The sequence below is a fragment of the Galeopterus variegatus genome, unplaced genomic scaffold (assembly GCF_000696425.1).
Source record: "Galeopterus variegatus unplaced genomic scaffold, G_variegatus-3.0.2 Scaffold6665, whole genome shotgun sequence".
In the NCBI taxonomy this organism is placed as follows: domain Eukaryota; kingdom Metazoa; phylum Chordata; class Mammalia; order Dermoptera; family Cynocephalidae; genus Galeopterus; species Galeopterus variegatus.
The window spans coordinates 67994-82895 of NW_007732776.1; the positions used below are offsets into that span (position 1 = coordinate 67994).

Here is a 14902-nt window from a genome sequence, read left to right on the forward strand (position 1 = left end):
TTAGATTATGATTTACTTTAAAATGGGTACTGGCAGAACTTTCCAGATCTTAAAACTCTTACATACCAATTGCTCTTAAGTTTCTTCCACATAGGGAATTCTTCAATAATTCTTTTTCTACAACTGCTTTTTTACTCTCTATTTACTGTACATTCTCTGCAGAACTCCCACTTTTTCTTCTATTTCATTCAATTCCCCTTTCTCTTTGTTATATGTTAACAGTAGTTAACATGGGATGAATGGGAAGAGTTTTTTTTTTTTTTTTTTTTTTTAAAAGATGACCGGTAAGGGGATCTCAACCCTTGGCTTGGTGTTGTCAGCACCACGCTCAGCTAGTGAGCAAACCGGCCATCCCTATATAGGATCCGAACCCGCGGCCTTGGTGTTACCAGCACCGCACTCTACCGAGTGAGCCACGGGCCGGCCCGAATGGGAAGAGTTTAAGGATGATTTTTATGTTGTCTTTGCTTATTTATATTCTTCGCTGAACGTGTGAAGAGCAAGACAAAAGTTATTTAAACTAAAACTAGAAACTCCTGCTAATTAAGATAGAGACATTTAAAACTGAGTTTATATTTAAGGTACATAAAAATATGGTGATGGTCTTGCGACGACACAGCTAAATTTTCTTTCACCAGATGTACATTTTCTTACATTTGTAATATGTTGGCTACAGTTAATGGTGTGCCTGGCAGCTGCAGAACAGTTCACCTGGGTATAATAATTAACCAATGGTTAGTGCACTGAACTACCTACTACCTTTCCTAGGTGATTGCTCAAATGACAGGTGTTGCCATTAACCTAGGATATGCAGTTGGCCATACATATCTGTGGGTTCAGCATCCATGTAGTCAACCAACCATGGATTGAAAATATCTTTTAAAAAAATTCCATCTGTACTGAACATGCATAGACTTCTTTTTCCTTGTCATTATTACCTCAACAATACAATATAACAACTGTTTACATAGCATTTAAATTGTATTAGGTATTACAAAATCTAAAGAGGACTTAAAGTATATGGAAAGATGTGCATATATTATGACATTTTATATCAGGAGCATGAGCAGATTTTAGTATCTGAGGGAAGTCCTAGAACCAATTCCCCATGGATATCGAGGAATGACTGTATATCTGTTGACTGATTTCATAAAGAACTGCAGAGCAAAAAAATTCCCCAGGTAAAGACAGCAATACAAGAGATATATAACAAGCCGAACCTTAGTCTGTTTAACATCTTCCCTCCTGCTCTATGCTTTCCCCTCCAAAGCTTCCTGAATGAGATAGTAGAAAGGAAATGGCATGGTACTTTTCAGAGACAAATTATTTAAGGTTCCCTAAATAGAAACTTGCAAAAGGAACTGGAAGTGAAACTATGGCTGTGCCTCTGCCAGCTGAAAGTAGTATTTTTTAAAATTACTTTGAAGACAACTTCTTTTTTGTTGTTGTTAAACAACAATAGCCCAAAGGCCCAAAAGCTGAAAAAGGATGATGAAATTAAACCTGGTACTGAGGATGGCTTTTGTACATTATAGCCCCCAAACCTGTTCCAAATCACTTTCCAGTATTTATTTTTTATTGGTATAATCAACACATAATAGTCTCTTACTAAAAATTTAAGCTATACAGAAACAAAGAGAATAAAAACTAAAAGTCCACCTTCATAGTTACTCATCTACCACAAATCACCGCATTCCTTTTCCAAGGTAATGAGGGTTATGAACTTAGTGTTTATCTTTCCAGACCTTATTAGAAGATACACACTATTTATGCTTTTGCATATATGTAAATGTACACAGAAGAATATAGTTTAAAATATATTTATAAATGGGATCATACTGTACACATTTTTCTATGGCTTGCCTTTTTTTTTCATTTAATAAGATCTTTCCAAAAACATTAACACTTGTACATTTGTCTAACTCTTCTTAACTGCTGCAAAGAATTCCACATTGCTAGTAATCCACATTCTTTATTTAATCGTTCAACTCCCCAACCCCTTTTGTAGTATAGGGGCTACCCCAGACTCTTACACTTCTATTTATAATCAAATAGGCCAATTCCTGTCTTCCAAGTAGACTTTATTTCCTCAACGAAATCTCTACTGAATATCATCCTTCATTTAGGAAATCGTTTTCAGACTTTCACTAGTGGGATGAAGGTCTCATTTCCTAAGAAACGTCTTTCCCTAATAACTACCTTTCCTCTTGGTATTAATTTAAGACCTATAAAACTTAAAAGAAATCCCAAGTAACTATAAAACAATATTGAAAACTAACTTGCCATTTCAACCACCTAACACATCATGAATACTCAATGGTAAATGACAAACACGGATATATTTCTGTTTAATCTAAACCTAGAAATCAAAATAATATTTGGAGGGAATCAAGAAACAAATCTGTTCAAACAACTATCCTGAGTGACTTAGTTATTAAATGGTATTAAGAAAATTTTCAAAAAAAAAAAAAAAAAAAGAAGAAAAGAAAAGTAATTCTGCCTTCCTGCATGTAAGAACACACCAGTCTGCAACCCAGAGGAGGTCTTCACCAGAACCTGACCATGCTTGCACCCTGATCTTAGACTTCCTAGCTTCCGGAACTACAAGAAATAAATTTGTTATTTAAAAAAAAGAAAAGAAAAGAAAACTAAAAGTAATTCTGTGCAGGAAAAAAAGAGAAGAGATAAAGAAGAAAATTTATAACAATAAAAATATTTGGTTGTAAAAGGAAACCATTATACTGAACTAAAAATTGACAAGTAAATCAAGAAGGCCTAAAAGAATAGTAACTGAAATATGGGGACGGAAAGGAAAGAAGGACATAAGCACAAATCAAGTTAAGAAGTCAGTGGAAAAAAACTTTTCATTGCGAGAAGAATATAGAATCAGAGATAGACTTTCATGACTAGATAGCTTAAAATGTAAAAAGTTTTAGTTTTTAAAAAAATTTTTAAGACCCTAGCAATGTTTTTTTTTTTTTTTTGAGTGTTTACTATGTGCAACTCACTAAGATAAATTACAATCTTAAACTCACAATCTGGTGGAGAGGCTCACATATAAAGTTACAACCACAATATAAAGCATTATGCATTAACTTCTACAACAAAGATACACATTAAAAGCAGAATGGAAAGAAAGTAGTGAGAAATTAATTCTAGTTGGCAGGATAAAGGAAAGCTTAACAGGAAGTGGGTGAGTTGGGTCTCACAAATTGGGCAGGATTTTGAAAGGGATGAGAAGGACGTTCAAGGCTGCGGGGAACCTGTAAACCAAAACACAAAGGGAGGAAAGTACAGGTCATGCTTAGGAGACTATAGTCCAGACGTAAGTTGTCTGATGTTCTAGAAGCTAGAATAGAGTATGTGTGTACATGTGTGTACACACATATGCACCAACACACTTGTGTGTTTGGGGGAGGGTGGTGGATAATATCAAATAAAAGGCTCAAAAGTTAGGCTGAAGGGCCGAGCCCGTGGTGCACTCGGGAGAGTGCGGCGCTGGGAGCACAGCAGCACTCCCGCCGTGGGCTCGGATCCTATATAGCGATGACCGGTGCGCTCACAGCGCTCACTGGCTGAGCCCGGTGCAGCCGGTCTCAAAAAAGACAAAAAAAAAAAAGTTAGGCTGAAGGGCCGAGCCCGTGGTGCACTCGGGAGAGTGCGGCGCTGGGAGCACAGCAGCACTCCCGCCGTGGGCTCGGATCCTATATAGCGATGACCGGTGCGCTCACAGCGCTCACTGGCTGAGCCCGGTGCAGCCGGTCTCAAAAAAGACAAAAAAAAAAAAGTTAGGCTGAAGGGCCGAGCCCGTGGTGCACTCGGGAGAGTGCGGCGCTGGGAGCACAGCAGCACTCCCGCCGTGGGCTCGGATCCTATATAGCGATGACCGGTGCGCTCACAGCGCTCACTGGCTGAGCCCGGTGCAGCCGGTCTCAAAAAAGACAAAAAAAAAAAAAGTTAGGCTGAAGCTAAACTGGGGAAAGGGATGAAAAAGGTAGTATAATAAATTAGACCTATTAATATATGCTCAGATTATGGTATGGTATGTATTTTGTATCTTGTAATCTCATAACCTATAAGGTAAATATTACTATCCTTAAATTTTTCAGATAAGTTAACTATGCTTGAAGATGTTAAATAGTTTGCCAAAATCTCACAGCTTGGTGAGGCTGCGATTGAAATCCAAGTCTATCTAATTTTATACTTCATTCTATAGGTACCAGACATTTCATGAAGAAAACCAGATGACTACACTAAGTTTTTCCTAAATCAAATGTGAAGTGAACAAGCTATACTAGGACACAAAGATTTGAATATGTTGTCTAGTTTACTAATAAACTTCCTAGGTTTCCCACTGCTATTATTCTAATTTTTGTAGGCAATAGAGTATAATTTTAAAACAAATTATGGTAAATATTCTCAACAAGACTCTCTTTACTTGTCCAGGACTAAGCATTCAATGAATATCATCAAGACTTTATATCAGTCAGTACAAAAAGCTAATAAAGAAAACCTCAGTATCAAAATCCTCACTGACTGTTGTTCTGATCTTCTAAACACATGATTTAATGTTCAGAGTATCTATAAGAATGCCAAATTGCACACGTTTCATGAAGACAGGCTGGTATTTTTCTAGTCTACTTCTCTCCTCTATGGCTGGAAGCATAAAGTGTGTTTTGCCAACAGCTTGAGAATAAGTCTACATGACAATGTATACCATAGCTTCTCCACTAGGAGGTGGCATTTCTGTGGAAGGCTGCATGGAGCTGTTAAATACTCAAATGATGTTAGAGCTACAAGGGACTAATTTACAATGAGCCCCTCACTTTACAAATGAGGAAACTAAAGATTCCATTAAGTTACTCAGCCCTTTGAATGGCAGATCAAGATTAGTAACACCATGGTCTCTTGACTCCTACCCAGGATCCTCAGAGCATCTATTCAGTACCCAAACTGCAAAGCTATGCTGTAAAATGCGAGAACAGAATCCCTGACTTCCAAAAGCATACATGCTCACTGTATCCAAATCCTACCCGTCTCTCAAGCCTTAACCGTGAAGTGGCCTTCAAGCACTCATGTCCATGCTGACTCCCTTTTCCCTAAAGCCCTGCACCACTTAGACTGCGCCAAACAATTAACACTCAATCATACACTGTCATATTCAGACTGTTTTGATTTTTATTTCTTTCCCCATATTAGTTTGGCCCCTGAACTCAAGGAAATTAAAACAATGTATAGTTTGTATAGTCCCAAATACCTGATACACAGTAAACACCTGTAACTGACCTGTTATGTCCATTCTATGCCTTCTTCAAAGGAGCCAACTTTCTCATAGTAGATAAGTGCTGCTGGTCTCCTGAAGCAAGTGCTTCCTGTATGCTAAGCACTCTGCATCTATTTTCACTCAGTATTCATTTTCATGAAGCCCACTGCCTAGGAGAAAGCCCTCCCTATCACAGTATCTATCACTCTCATCTGTAGTCATAGGTACTGTTTGGAAAAGTGAAAAGCTATAAAGCCTTTCCTTGTGTATCTATAACATGTCCAAAATATCAGTAAAATTAAACTCTTCTTAAATTATATCCAAATCTTCTATTCTAATGATGATTTGAATCTAAAGAGGTCACAGAGTTTATATGTAACTGTACCAAGGAAAGGTGTTAACTCTGACAAACTCCTTCTTAAAACATAGGTGTTAATCCAGACTCTAGAGAAGCTCTAGATTCTTTTCTTTGGTGGAGCATGGAGATCAAGAGAAGCTTCTTGTGGCAAGCCAAATTCAGTCAAATTAATTTGCAGTCTTTACACCCCCCACTAGAGCCTCCACAAACTCCAGAAGCACAGCAATAAATGTGAAGACCAGTCAGTCTAATGCAATCAAGACAAAGAGGACAGATCTACATCCAAGGACAAATCTACTCGCACCTGAGGGTGGGGGCAATATGAACCACAGGCCTATTTACAGTTTAAAAGGTCAACAGGATGCCCCCCAAAAAGTCCTGGTAATACTGCCAATTTTAGGCTAAATGAAACTTAGAAAGATCCTAATTACTCTGTTATGGCCATTTGGCAGTTTCCAGAACAGGTAGGAGAAAAGAGCTAAAATCTACTGAACTGACCAATCATGTATCAGGTGCCTTACTAGTGTTATTTTATTTAACTTATGTTAAGAAAGGGATTTTTTTAATCTGGTATATAGGATCAGAGTTCCTCCTTCCTGAGGGCATTCACAGAAACAGAACTTTTGGAAAGTCTTCAGCTGTTGCTCCTACCAGCGTAACTGTGTTTTTGGTGTACCTGTTGATAGCAAATTACAGACTAATAAAACCCCTAGGAAAAACAGGATTTTACTCATGTTGAAAATGCTGACATCCACAAGAAGGGACATATACTCCAGGAGTTAGAGAATATGTCAGATAGCGCCTTCTTTGTGGGACAGTAATTGCCTTTATTCTCCCAACTGCACAATCAGACAGTAAGTCCCTCCTAACAATTGCTCTAGTTCAGACCACAAACTAAAAAGAAATGGCTCAATTCACATACTGAATGTACAAAATGCCCCTTTTGAAGAGCAAAAGCAAGACAGTGGTCAGAGGTCCTTAAAATTGAACACAACTACTTTTTCAAAGAAACCAAAGAAAGAAAGAAAGAAAGAAAGAAAGAAAGAAAGAAATAGGAGGAGGGGAAGAGTTTGGATAAGGGGCATAAAGAATAAGTATGATTTGTAACAATGAATATGCTAATAAAAAAAGAAAGTAAAACAGAAAGAAAAAACTATAAAAACAAATGCCAATAAATAAATAAAATATGACATATGAAATCAAAAGTGCTTTATTTCTGAGGATGTAAGCATTCTTTCTCTTTAAATTCAAGCTATAAGACTTTATGCTTCTTCATGATATGGCAAGCATTCTGTCTTCTAAGTACTATCATCTTACATTTGTCTTGTGTTTACACAGCAATTTCATATGCGTTAACTCATTAAAATCCTGCATAACAATTTAGGTAGGTAGTATGATACTCTGCCCAGCTATTAAGACACTAATTACTATTGATTTTATAGGACTGTATGGGATTTCAGAACTATGAGTCCACAAATACAAGGGAGAGATGTGTTAGATGTGAAGAAAATGAAAGAAATGTGCCACCTTCCTGAATCTTAATATTGATGCCAAATGGTTCTCTGGAGCTTCTAGAGATAAAGGATCTCCATTATCTCAAGGGCCTGAAATTAAATGCCTCAAAAACTCTGCATATGCTCAGTGCTCTCTGGTAATTAATGGGAACAAAGTGCTTCTATTATCCATGTCACAGGCATTAGCCCAGAGACAACTAAATTATTTCTAAGCAAGGCTACAGGCTGAGAAAAGGGCTAGGTTTTAGCCTGTGTCATGACCACTCCTCCTCTGCCTCAATCTGCTGTTTGTGGGGGGAGTCGTTAAAAAAAAGTAGTCAGTTCAGATACACTTACTGGCCAAAGGTCAAAAAAAAAATAGCGGGGAGGAGTTTTTTGTTAAGAAGCAGAAACGTACAGCTGTGTTGTAACCATGTGCGTAAAGAAAGGCTTAGGACGTGCCAGACATCTGAAGCAGGAAACACTGTGGTTTCCTTTCTGCTAGGGATTCCCCTTTGGGTTAGGCAAAAGGTCAGGAAAGATAAAGCCCCTTTCCCAATGTCAATAAAGCCCAAGGATGATGGAAATTCTGGGAATTATAGGGGTTCAAAAATGCTATACGACAATGGTACTCAAATAATTCTTTATGTAAACCCACAATAATGTCATCTGTTTTTGAGGGCAACAGGCCATGTCTAATGTCTAATAGGACATCAGGGGCTAGCCACTTAACTTACTTGGTTAAGGCATGGTGCTGATAAAACCAAGATCAAAGGCTCAGATCACTGTACTGGCCAGCTGCCAAAAGTAATAATAATAGGGCATCAGGTGTCCTGTTATTTAATAAATACCCCTTAATGATAGCCATCATGCTGAAGGAAAAAGTTACAACAGGTAAAATTACACAGAGAACAAATTCAGTGAGTGCTTGCTTACAGAATGGTCCCTAATTGGGGAACAGCAGCAGTAACCACAAACTGAAAATCATTTTATCTATTCTTCCACCTTATAAGTACATTTTTTCCTACTGTTTCATACCTCACAACAGCACTTTTATATTCATTACTTTACTTATCTATAATTAAGATTCTTCTGAATCATGAAGGTTTAAAAAGATTTTTCAGTTGACTCTTAAATTCATCAAGTAAAGAGGCCCTCTTGCTTCATTTCTTTTAATTAAACTAGCCTGGAGACAGAAATAAGCAATTCAAAGTCTCTACTGGGAACTGTCTTCCATTTATTACCGTATCACTTGCTCCTATTTATTGCCTCCAAATAACTATCTAGTTTCATTCCATTGAACACTTGAACAAGGAAAAAGAGGAGAGACATGAAGAGTTGCAATTGTTGTACTACTACTTCCTGTTGTAGAATTACGTCACTTTGAATCTTATTCCATTTTAGGATATTTCTCTTCCAAAGTCTTGACCAATGATAGAACAACTTCTGTTCCACCATTCCTTAACTTTCCTTCATTTATTTAGTTTACATTCTTCAAGAGCCAGTTACATTTCCTGTACCCTTCTTTTTCATGCCCTCAGGTACTGTTTTGCTGGGTAAAAATACTCTTATCTTTCTGTACAGATCAATTCTTCAGTCTTAAATAGTTCTTGTGGTTTTTCAAAGGTGCTCTGCACTTGCAGAACCATTTTGTGCTGCCCCCAAAGTTTCTCAAATAGAGATGAAAAAGGCTGTTGCCCTTCTCCTTATTCATTCTATGCACACTTCCACCTCCCTGTCACCCAAATGTCAGTTTTTATTATTCTAGTTTCCCTGTCAGCATCAAATTTCTATTCATTATCACTAACCCTAGTCTCTTGCAGCTTTTTCCTCTATCCTGACCTCTTCCTTAAAAGTTTGAAGTTATTTGAACTAAAAGCTATTTCTGACTATTGTTTCTCAAAGACAGCACAATTGTTCAAGACTAAACAGCACTGAATCCATGCTCTCTCTCTCTCTCTCTCTCTCTCTCTCTCTATATATATATATGTATGCTTGTACATATACCTGTCAGTCCTGAGAAAAAAGTCTTAGGAATTAAAAACAAATCACTTCTCTTAATCTTGGACATTAACACATAACTAAATTCCAGCTTTTGAAAATTGTAACTATATACATATATATACACATACATATATATACACATACATACATACACACACATATATGTGTGTATATATATATATACACACATATACACACACACACATATATATGATTTTTGCACCAAGAGAGCTAATGGCATATGCTTGAGTGTTTTATCACACCAACATTTCTATGAGACAGCTGGTTCAGTCCTTTGGCTAACAGCACAGCCAAAATTATTGTTCCAGGCTGTTAATACAACTTTTTGTCTCAATAAGACCATAGCTGGTTATCACATGACTGCTGAGAAAACCACGCCTTCTGGGCAAAGCGTTAGCCTGTTGGCCTCACTAGGTCACGGAAACCTCACAGCACAACACGATACTGCCTCCTTTGGCTGTAATAGCAGGACATACTTCCTCGTAATTTTTCGCCTCCACTCCATGCTTCATGTCCAGGATCACGAGTTGGTCAGGTACCCGCCCTGTTCCTAAGAAAGAAATCAAAGGATATCATTGTGTGGAATATTTAAAATTCCGGGAAATCACCCACCCACCCTCCTTCTCCCTAACCCCTACCCTCTCAATAGAGGGAAACAGCCACAACTCCTCCCCCTACTCAGCTGCAGTAAATTCCTGGCTCTGGCTAAAATCACAAACATTCTGGACAAAGCCTCTATCTGTGTGGGGTGCCGGAAAGCAAAGAGAACATGCTGCTGGTAAAAATCTCTGAGCAGGCAGGACACAGGATACTGCAACTGGTACCACAGAGGAATAGAATAGGAATAGACAAAACACATTGGCTTATTAAAATCGTAAATACTACTCATAAGTCAAAAGAGTGTGAAAATAAGTGGCACAAAAATCAATAGGTAGTGGGCACCAATTTAGGCTGAAAAATGCACATTTCTACATCTGAAATGGTTGGCCTGTCAAATTTTGAGAGGTCATGCTCAATTAGGATTAATCCTAGCTAAGCTTGGATTTTCTTAATATAAACCTGAGTATTGAAAAGAACCTAGGTTTTATCTAATATTCCACTCTAATTCAAACATTCTGATCAATGTCAGACCTATTTAAATAGGTAAATAAAATGTTATAGGGCTATATAACTAAGCCCTTAAAAGAGTTAGAACAGCTCATGAAAAAAACTTTACAATAACAGTACAATTCTCAGGGATGTTTCTAAGAAAGCGAAATGTCTATTTGGGATAGTAGATCCAACAAAGCAATGTTCATATGAGAAAAGTTAATCTGATCAAAGGGAAATTGTAATCTTAAATCACCAAGTAGAAGAAAGGGAAAGACCCAAAGAAGCTAAAGGAAAATGGTTAACTCCAATCCCTTTAATTTACCTGACTATTATAAAATAAAATACTGCCTACATGAAATTAGAAGTTTTGGGAAATACAGTGTCACTTAAGGACAGGGGTTCCTGAGACCATAAGCCACAGAGAATGGTACTTTACCTTTTGTGGCCTGAGAGACACTGGAAGTTTTCTGAAATCCACTGAAGTGAATTCAGTAATAATTACTCATTGAGAACTCACTGGGTGCTTGAACTATGTTAGAGATTTTCATGGGGTATAATCTCTGCCTTTAAATTAATTCAATGGGGAGCCAAGACTACGTACACATAATAACCATGGTGAAAATGCAAAGGAATGTAAAATCTTAAGCCAAAACAACTGGTTCAGCGCTGGCTGTTTAGCTCAGCTATTTAGAGAATGCTGCTGGTAACATTCAGGTCCAGGGTTAGATCCCTGTACTGGCCAGCCATCAAAAAACAAACAAACAAAACTGGTTCAGATAACCCCAGCTACAAGCAATGGTAAGAGGAGGGAAGAGAGGGGCCGGCCTGTCGCTCACTTGGGAGAGAGTGGTGCTAACAACACCAAGTCAGGGTTAAGATTCCCTTACCAGTCATCTTTAAAAAAAAAAAAAAAAAAAGGAGGGAAGAGATGGGTTGTGGGATAGACTTCACTAGAGAGGGAGCACCTGAAGGCAGTACTTGGACAAAGCATTCTAGGCAGTAGGCAAAGCATGGACAAAGAGATAATAAAATAAGAATGTCATGTTTAAAATACAGTAAAGAACTTCTTTTGGACAGACTAGAAAGGTAATTGGAAAGCAAGAGAAATAAGACTGCATAAGTAAAGTTAAGAACTAAGACAAGTCACAGATGCCTTCTGAGCATTAAACCAACAAGTCACCAACCAAAAAACCAAAATGTTGCACCGAGTAGTCTCTTCTCCCAAATCCCACATGTAACTCTGTTTATGACATTGCCCAGAGGAGATGTAATGCAAACTTTTGCTTCTCCTTTTTCATTTAAAAGATGTGAAACCCAAGCAGCTCACAGTCCCACCTAGTCAAAATTATCAATATAACCTCTTCCTAACAAGAGTCTTCTGACTATCTCCCTGTTTGTCACAGCACAGTGTAAGCCAAGTGAAACCATAAAACCACAGACCTCTGGCTGGTCACAGTCCAGATTATAGTCTCTTCCGAAGAACAGTTCAGCCTATCCCCTTAGGTGATATCACAGCCCTAAAGGGTCTCCTTTGTAAAAGATACTTTAGTAATTTCTCTCTATGCATTCCCTGGCAAACAGACAATCCTTTTTTTTTTTTTAAGACTTAATTTTGTTAGGTTTTAGGTTCACAGCAAAACTGAGAAGAAGGTACAGAGATTTTCCATATACCCTTTACTCCCACACATTCATAGTCTCCCCCATTACCAACATCTCCCACCAGAGCAGTACGTTTGTTATAAATGATGAACCTACACTAACACATCATTATCACCCAAAGTCCACAGTTTACATTAGGTTTCACTCTTGGTGTATATTCCAAATGTAATGTTGGGACAAATGTATAATGACATGTAGCCACCATTATAGTATCATACTGAGTATTTTCACTGCCCTAAAAATCCTCTGTGCTCCACCTATTCAATCTTTTACTCGCCTAGACAATCTTTTAAAAGGTGCTCCAAAAACTAAAGGGTATCGGGTTTCCATATCAGAATAAACAAAGAACACAAATGAAACTAGAAACTGAGTGCTGATTATATAGCAGAGGACACTACAGAGTTGGAGAAGATGTGTACTTAATTCAGGGAAAATATTCTGATTACTTACCCTTGCTTTCAAAACATACTTCAAACATATCATAGTCTTCAGTGGTAAAGGCAAATTTCCCCTTGGTTGCATCTTCCTTGGAATACAGAATATGGCCAGCAGAATCTGTGATCTAAAATTAAAAAGTAAGAAGTGGCAGCAAATAACACTCAGAAAGGGAGCTTATAGAAACTGGGGAGACAGAAAGAGACACTATCTGTAAAAGACTGTTGATAAATATTATGATGACTATGTTCCAACTGTCCCCAAAGGCAGAAACTGGATTAGAAGATGAAATCCAAACACAGAAAATTTCATTAATTCAAACAGCCTAACTACACTGCAGGCTAAAATCTGTTACCGCTATAGTATGTCTTACCATACCAAAAAGTTGATCCAACCAATGTTCCAAGTTACATAAATTGGGCTTATTGACAAAAACTCACTTTATAGAATGTAGACTTAGTATCATTACCTATAGAGAGACATGTCACAGAAATTGAAGTGAACAATTACCAAAAGAGTAATACAAAAGGAGAAAGTTACATAAAAACAGATTACTTCTATAAAAAAATCTTGATGGGGCAGGGGTAAGGGTGTAGAATGGAATTAGGACATCTGACCTAAGGACAGAAGGAAAAGACGGCATGCATAGAGAAAAAAAATCTGGGAGTTCTATTCCTGCAAATTTCATGTTAATTATGTCAATGGCTACACATGGTGGGAACAAGACTCAGGGGATAAATAAGAAGATTCTCTTAAAAAAGATATCTTTGGGGGCCGGCCCGGTGGCTCACTCGGTAGAGTGCGGTGCTGATAACACCAAGGCCCCGGGTTCGGATCCCATATGGGGATGGCCGGTTCGCTCACTGGCTGGGCGTGGTGCTGGCAGCACCAAGTCAAGGGTTAAGATCCCCTTACCGGTCATCTTTTAAAAAAAAAAATAAATAAATAAAAATAAAAATAAAGATATCTTTGGGGGCCGGCCCGGTGGCTCACTCGGTAGAGTGCGGTGCTGATAACACCAAGGCCCCGGGTTCGGATCCCATATGGGGATGGCCGGTTCGCTCACTGGCTGGGCGTGGTGCTGGCAGCACCAAGTCAAGGGTTAAGATCCCCTTACCGGTCATCTTTTAAAAAAAAAAAAAAAAAAAAAAAGATATCTTTGGATTCTACAAATGATTATTCCTTTCTGCTAAGTCCTTAGCTTTAGTTCTCCAAACTTAAACTGCTCCATTAGATGAAGGGCCATACATTGGTTAAGTGAATGGCTACATATGAAGTAAGAGAATGACATAGTAATTTAAGAAATCAAATCCCAGGCTTCTTCTCCAGAGTACATGGCTGTCCAGAAGGCACATTTCATCACCTACGACATGAAGCTACTTTGCAATGTGGAACACAAAAGTAGTGGTTTCATTATATTAAACTGGATGTTCTAATGCTTTGTTAAAACTGGATTCTTTTAATAGGTGAACTTTTACAAGAAAAATTGAGTAGCACACATTTAAATTCAAATATTTAAAAGCACTTTATAACAACAGTCATCTCTGAGTAGTGAGATTTTTTCTTTATACTTTATTTTCGTTCAATTTTCTACAAAGGAATACAACACTTATGGTCAAAAATAATAAGAAAGCTATTTTGTTTTGAAAAAACCATTATAACTAAAGAAAAGTGATCAATACTAGAAAAACTTGAAACAATGGGTTAAGAAAAAAGATTTTATGCGGGCTAGCCAGTTAGCTCAGTTGGTTAGAGCAAAGTGTTATAACACCAAGGTCAAGGGTTCAGATCCCCATAACAGCCAGCTGCCAAAAAAAAAGTTTTCTGGCACAATTTCCAAATTCCCTAATAATAACAGCAGTTAATGTTAATCAAGTGTCTTCTGCCATCCAACATCATTCATTAATTTGTCAAGCATTTATGATACTTAGATCTGTACTGGTCACTGGGGATACAAAGACGAGTAAGATAGTTCCTGTCTTCAAAGTGCTTAAGAGTCTAAATGAGGAGGAGCGTAAGAAATGAGACAGCTTCATTCTGGTTTTGGTTTGCATTTCCCTGATGATTAGTGATGTTGAGCACCTTTCATATATCAGTTTACCATTTGTATGAGGTGATGGGATATGTTAATTAGCTTTATTATCTTAATCATTTTACCATGTACACATATATCATATTGTATACCTTGAATATATACAATTTTTATTTGTTATTTATACCTCAATAAAGCTTTAAAAAGAAGAAAAAAAGGAGACAGTTTCACTGCAATTGAAAAGTGTGTGACTAGGGCCGGCCCGTGGCTCACTCGGGAGAGTGTGGTGTTGATAACACCAAGGCCCCGGGTTCGGATCCCATATAGGGATGGCCGGTTCGCTCACTGGCTGAGCGTGGTGCCAACAACACCAAGTCAAGGGTTAAGATCCCCTTACTGGGGCCGGCCTGGTGGCGCACTGGATAGTGCGCCGCTTGGGAAGCACAGCGGCGCTCCCGCCCGAGGGTTCGGATCCCACATACAGACCGGTTCCCGCTCACTGGCTGAGCGAGGCGCGGGAGCAACACCGAGGGTTGCGATCCCGT

General features: G+C 38.2%; 1 protein-coding gene across 1 annotated transcript in view; it reads right to left on the reverse strand.

The window, feature by feature from the left end:
* Positions 1–14902, reverse strand: part of TMED10 (transmembrane emp24-like trafficking protein 10 (yeast)) — a 48414-nt gene that overhangs the window by 15612 nt on the left and 17900 nt on the right. Inside the window, exons 2-3 of the mRNA XM_008591120.1 lie at positions 12341–12452; positions 9616–9689 (exon numbers count right to left, since the gene is read on the reverse strand). Of these exons, the coding sequence (XP_008589342.1) occupies positions 9616–9689; positions 12341–12452 (186 nt within the window). The remainder of the gene's footprint in view (positions 1–9615; positions 9690–12340; positions 12453–14902) is intronic.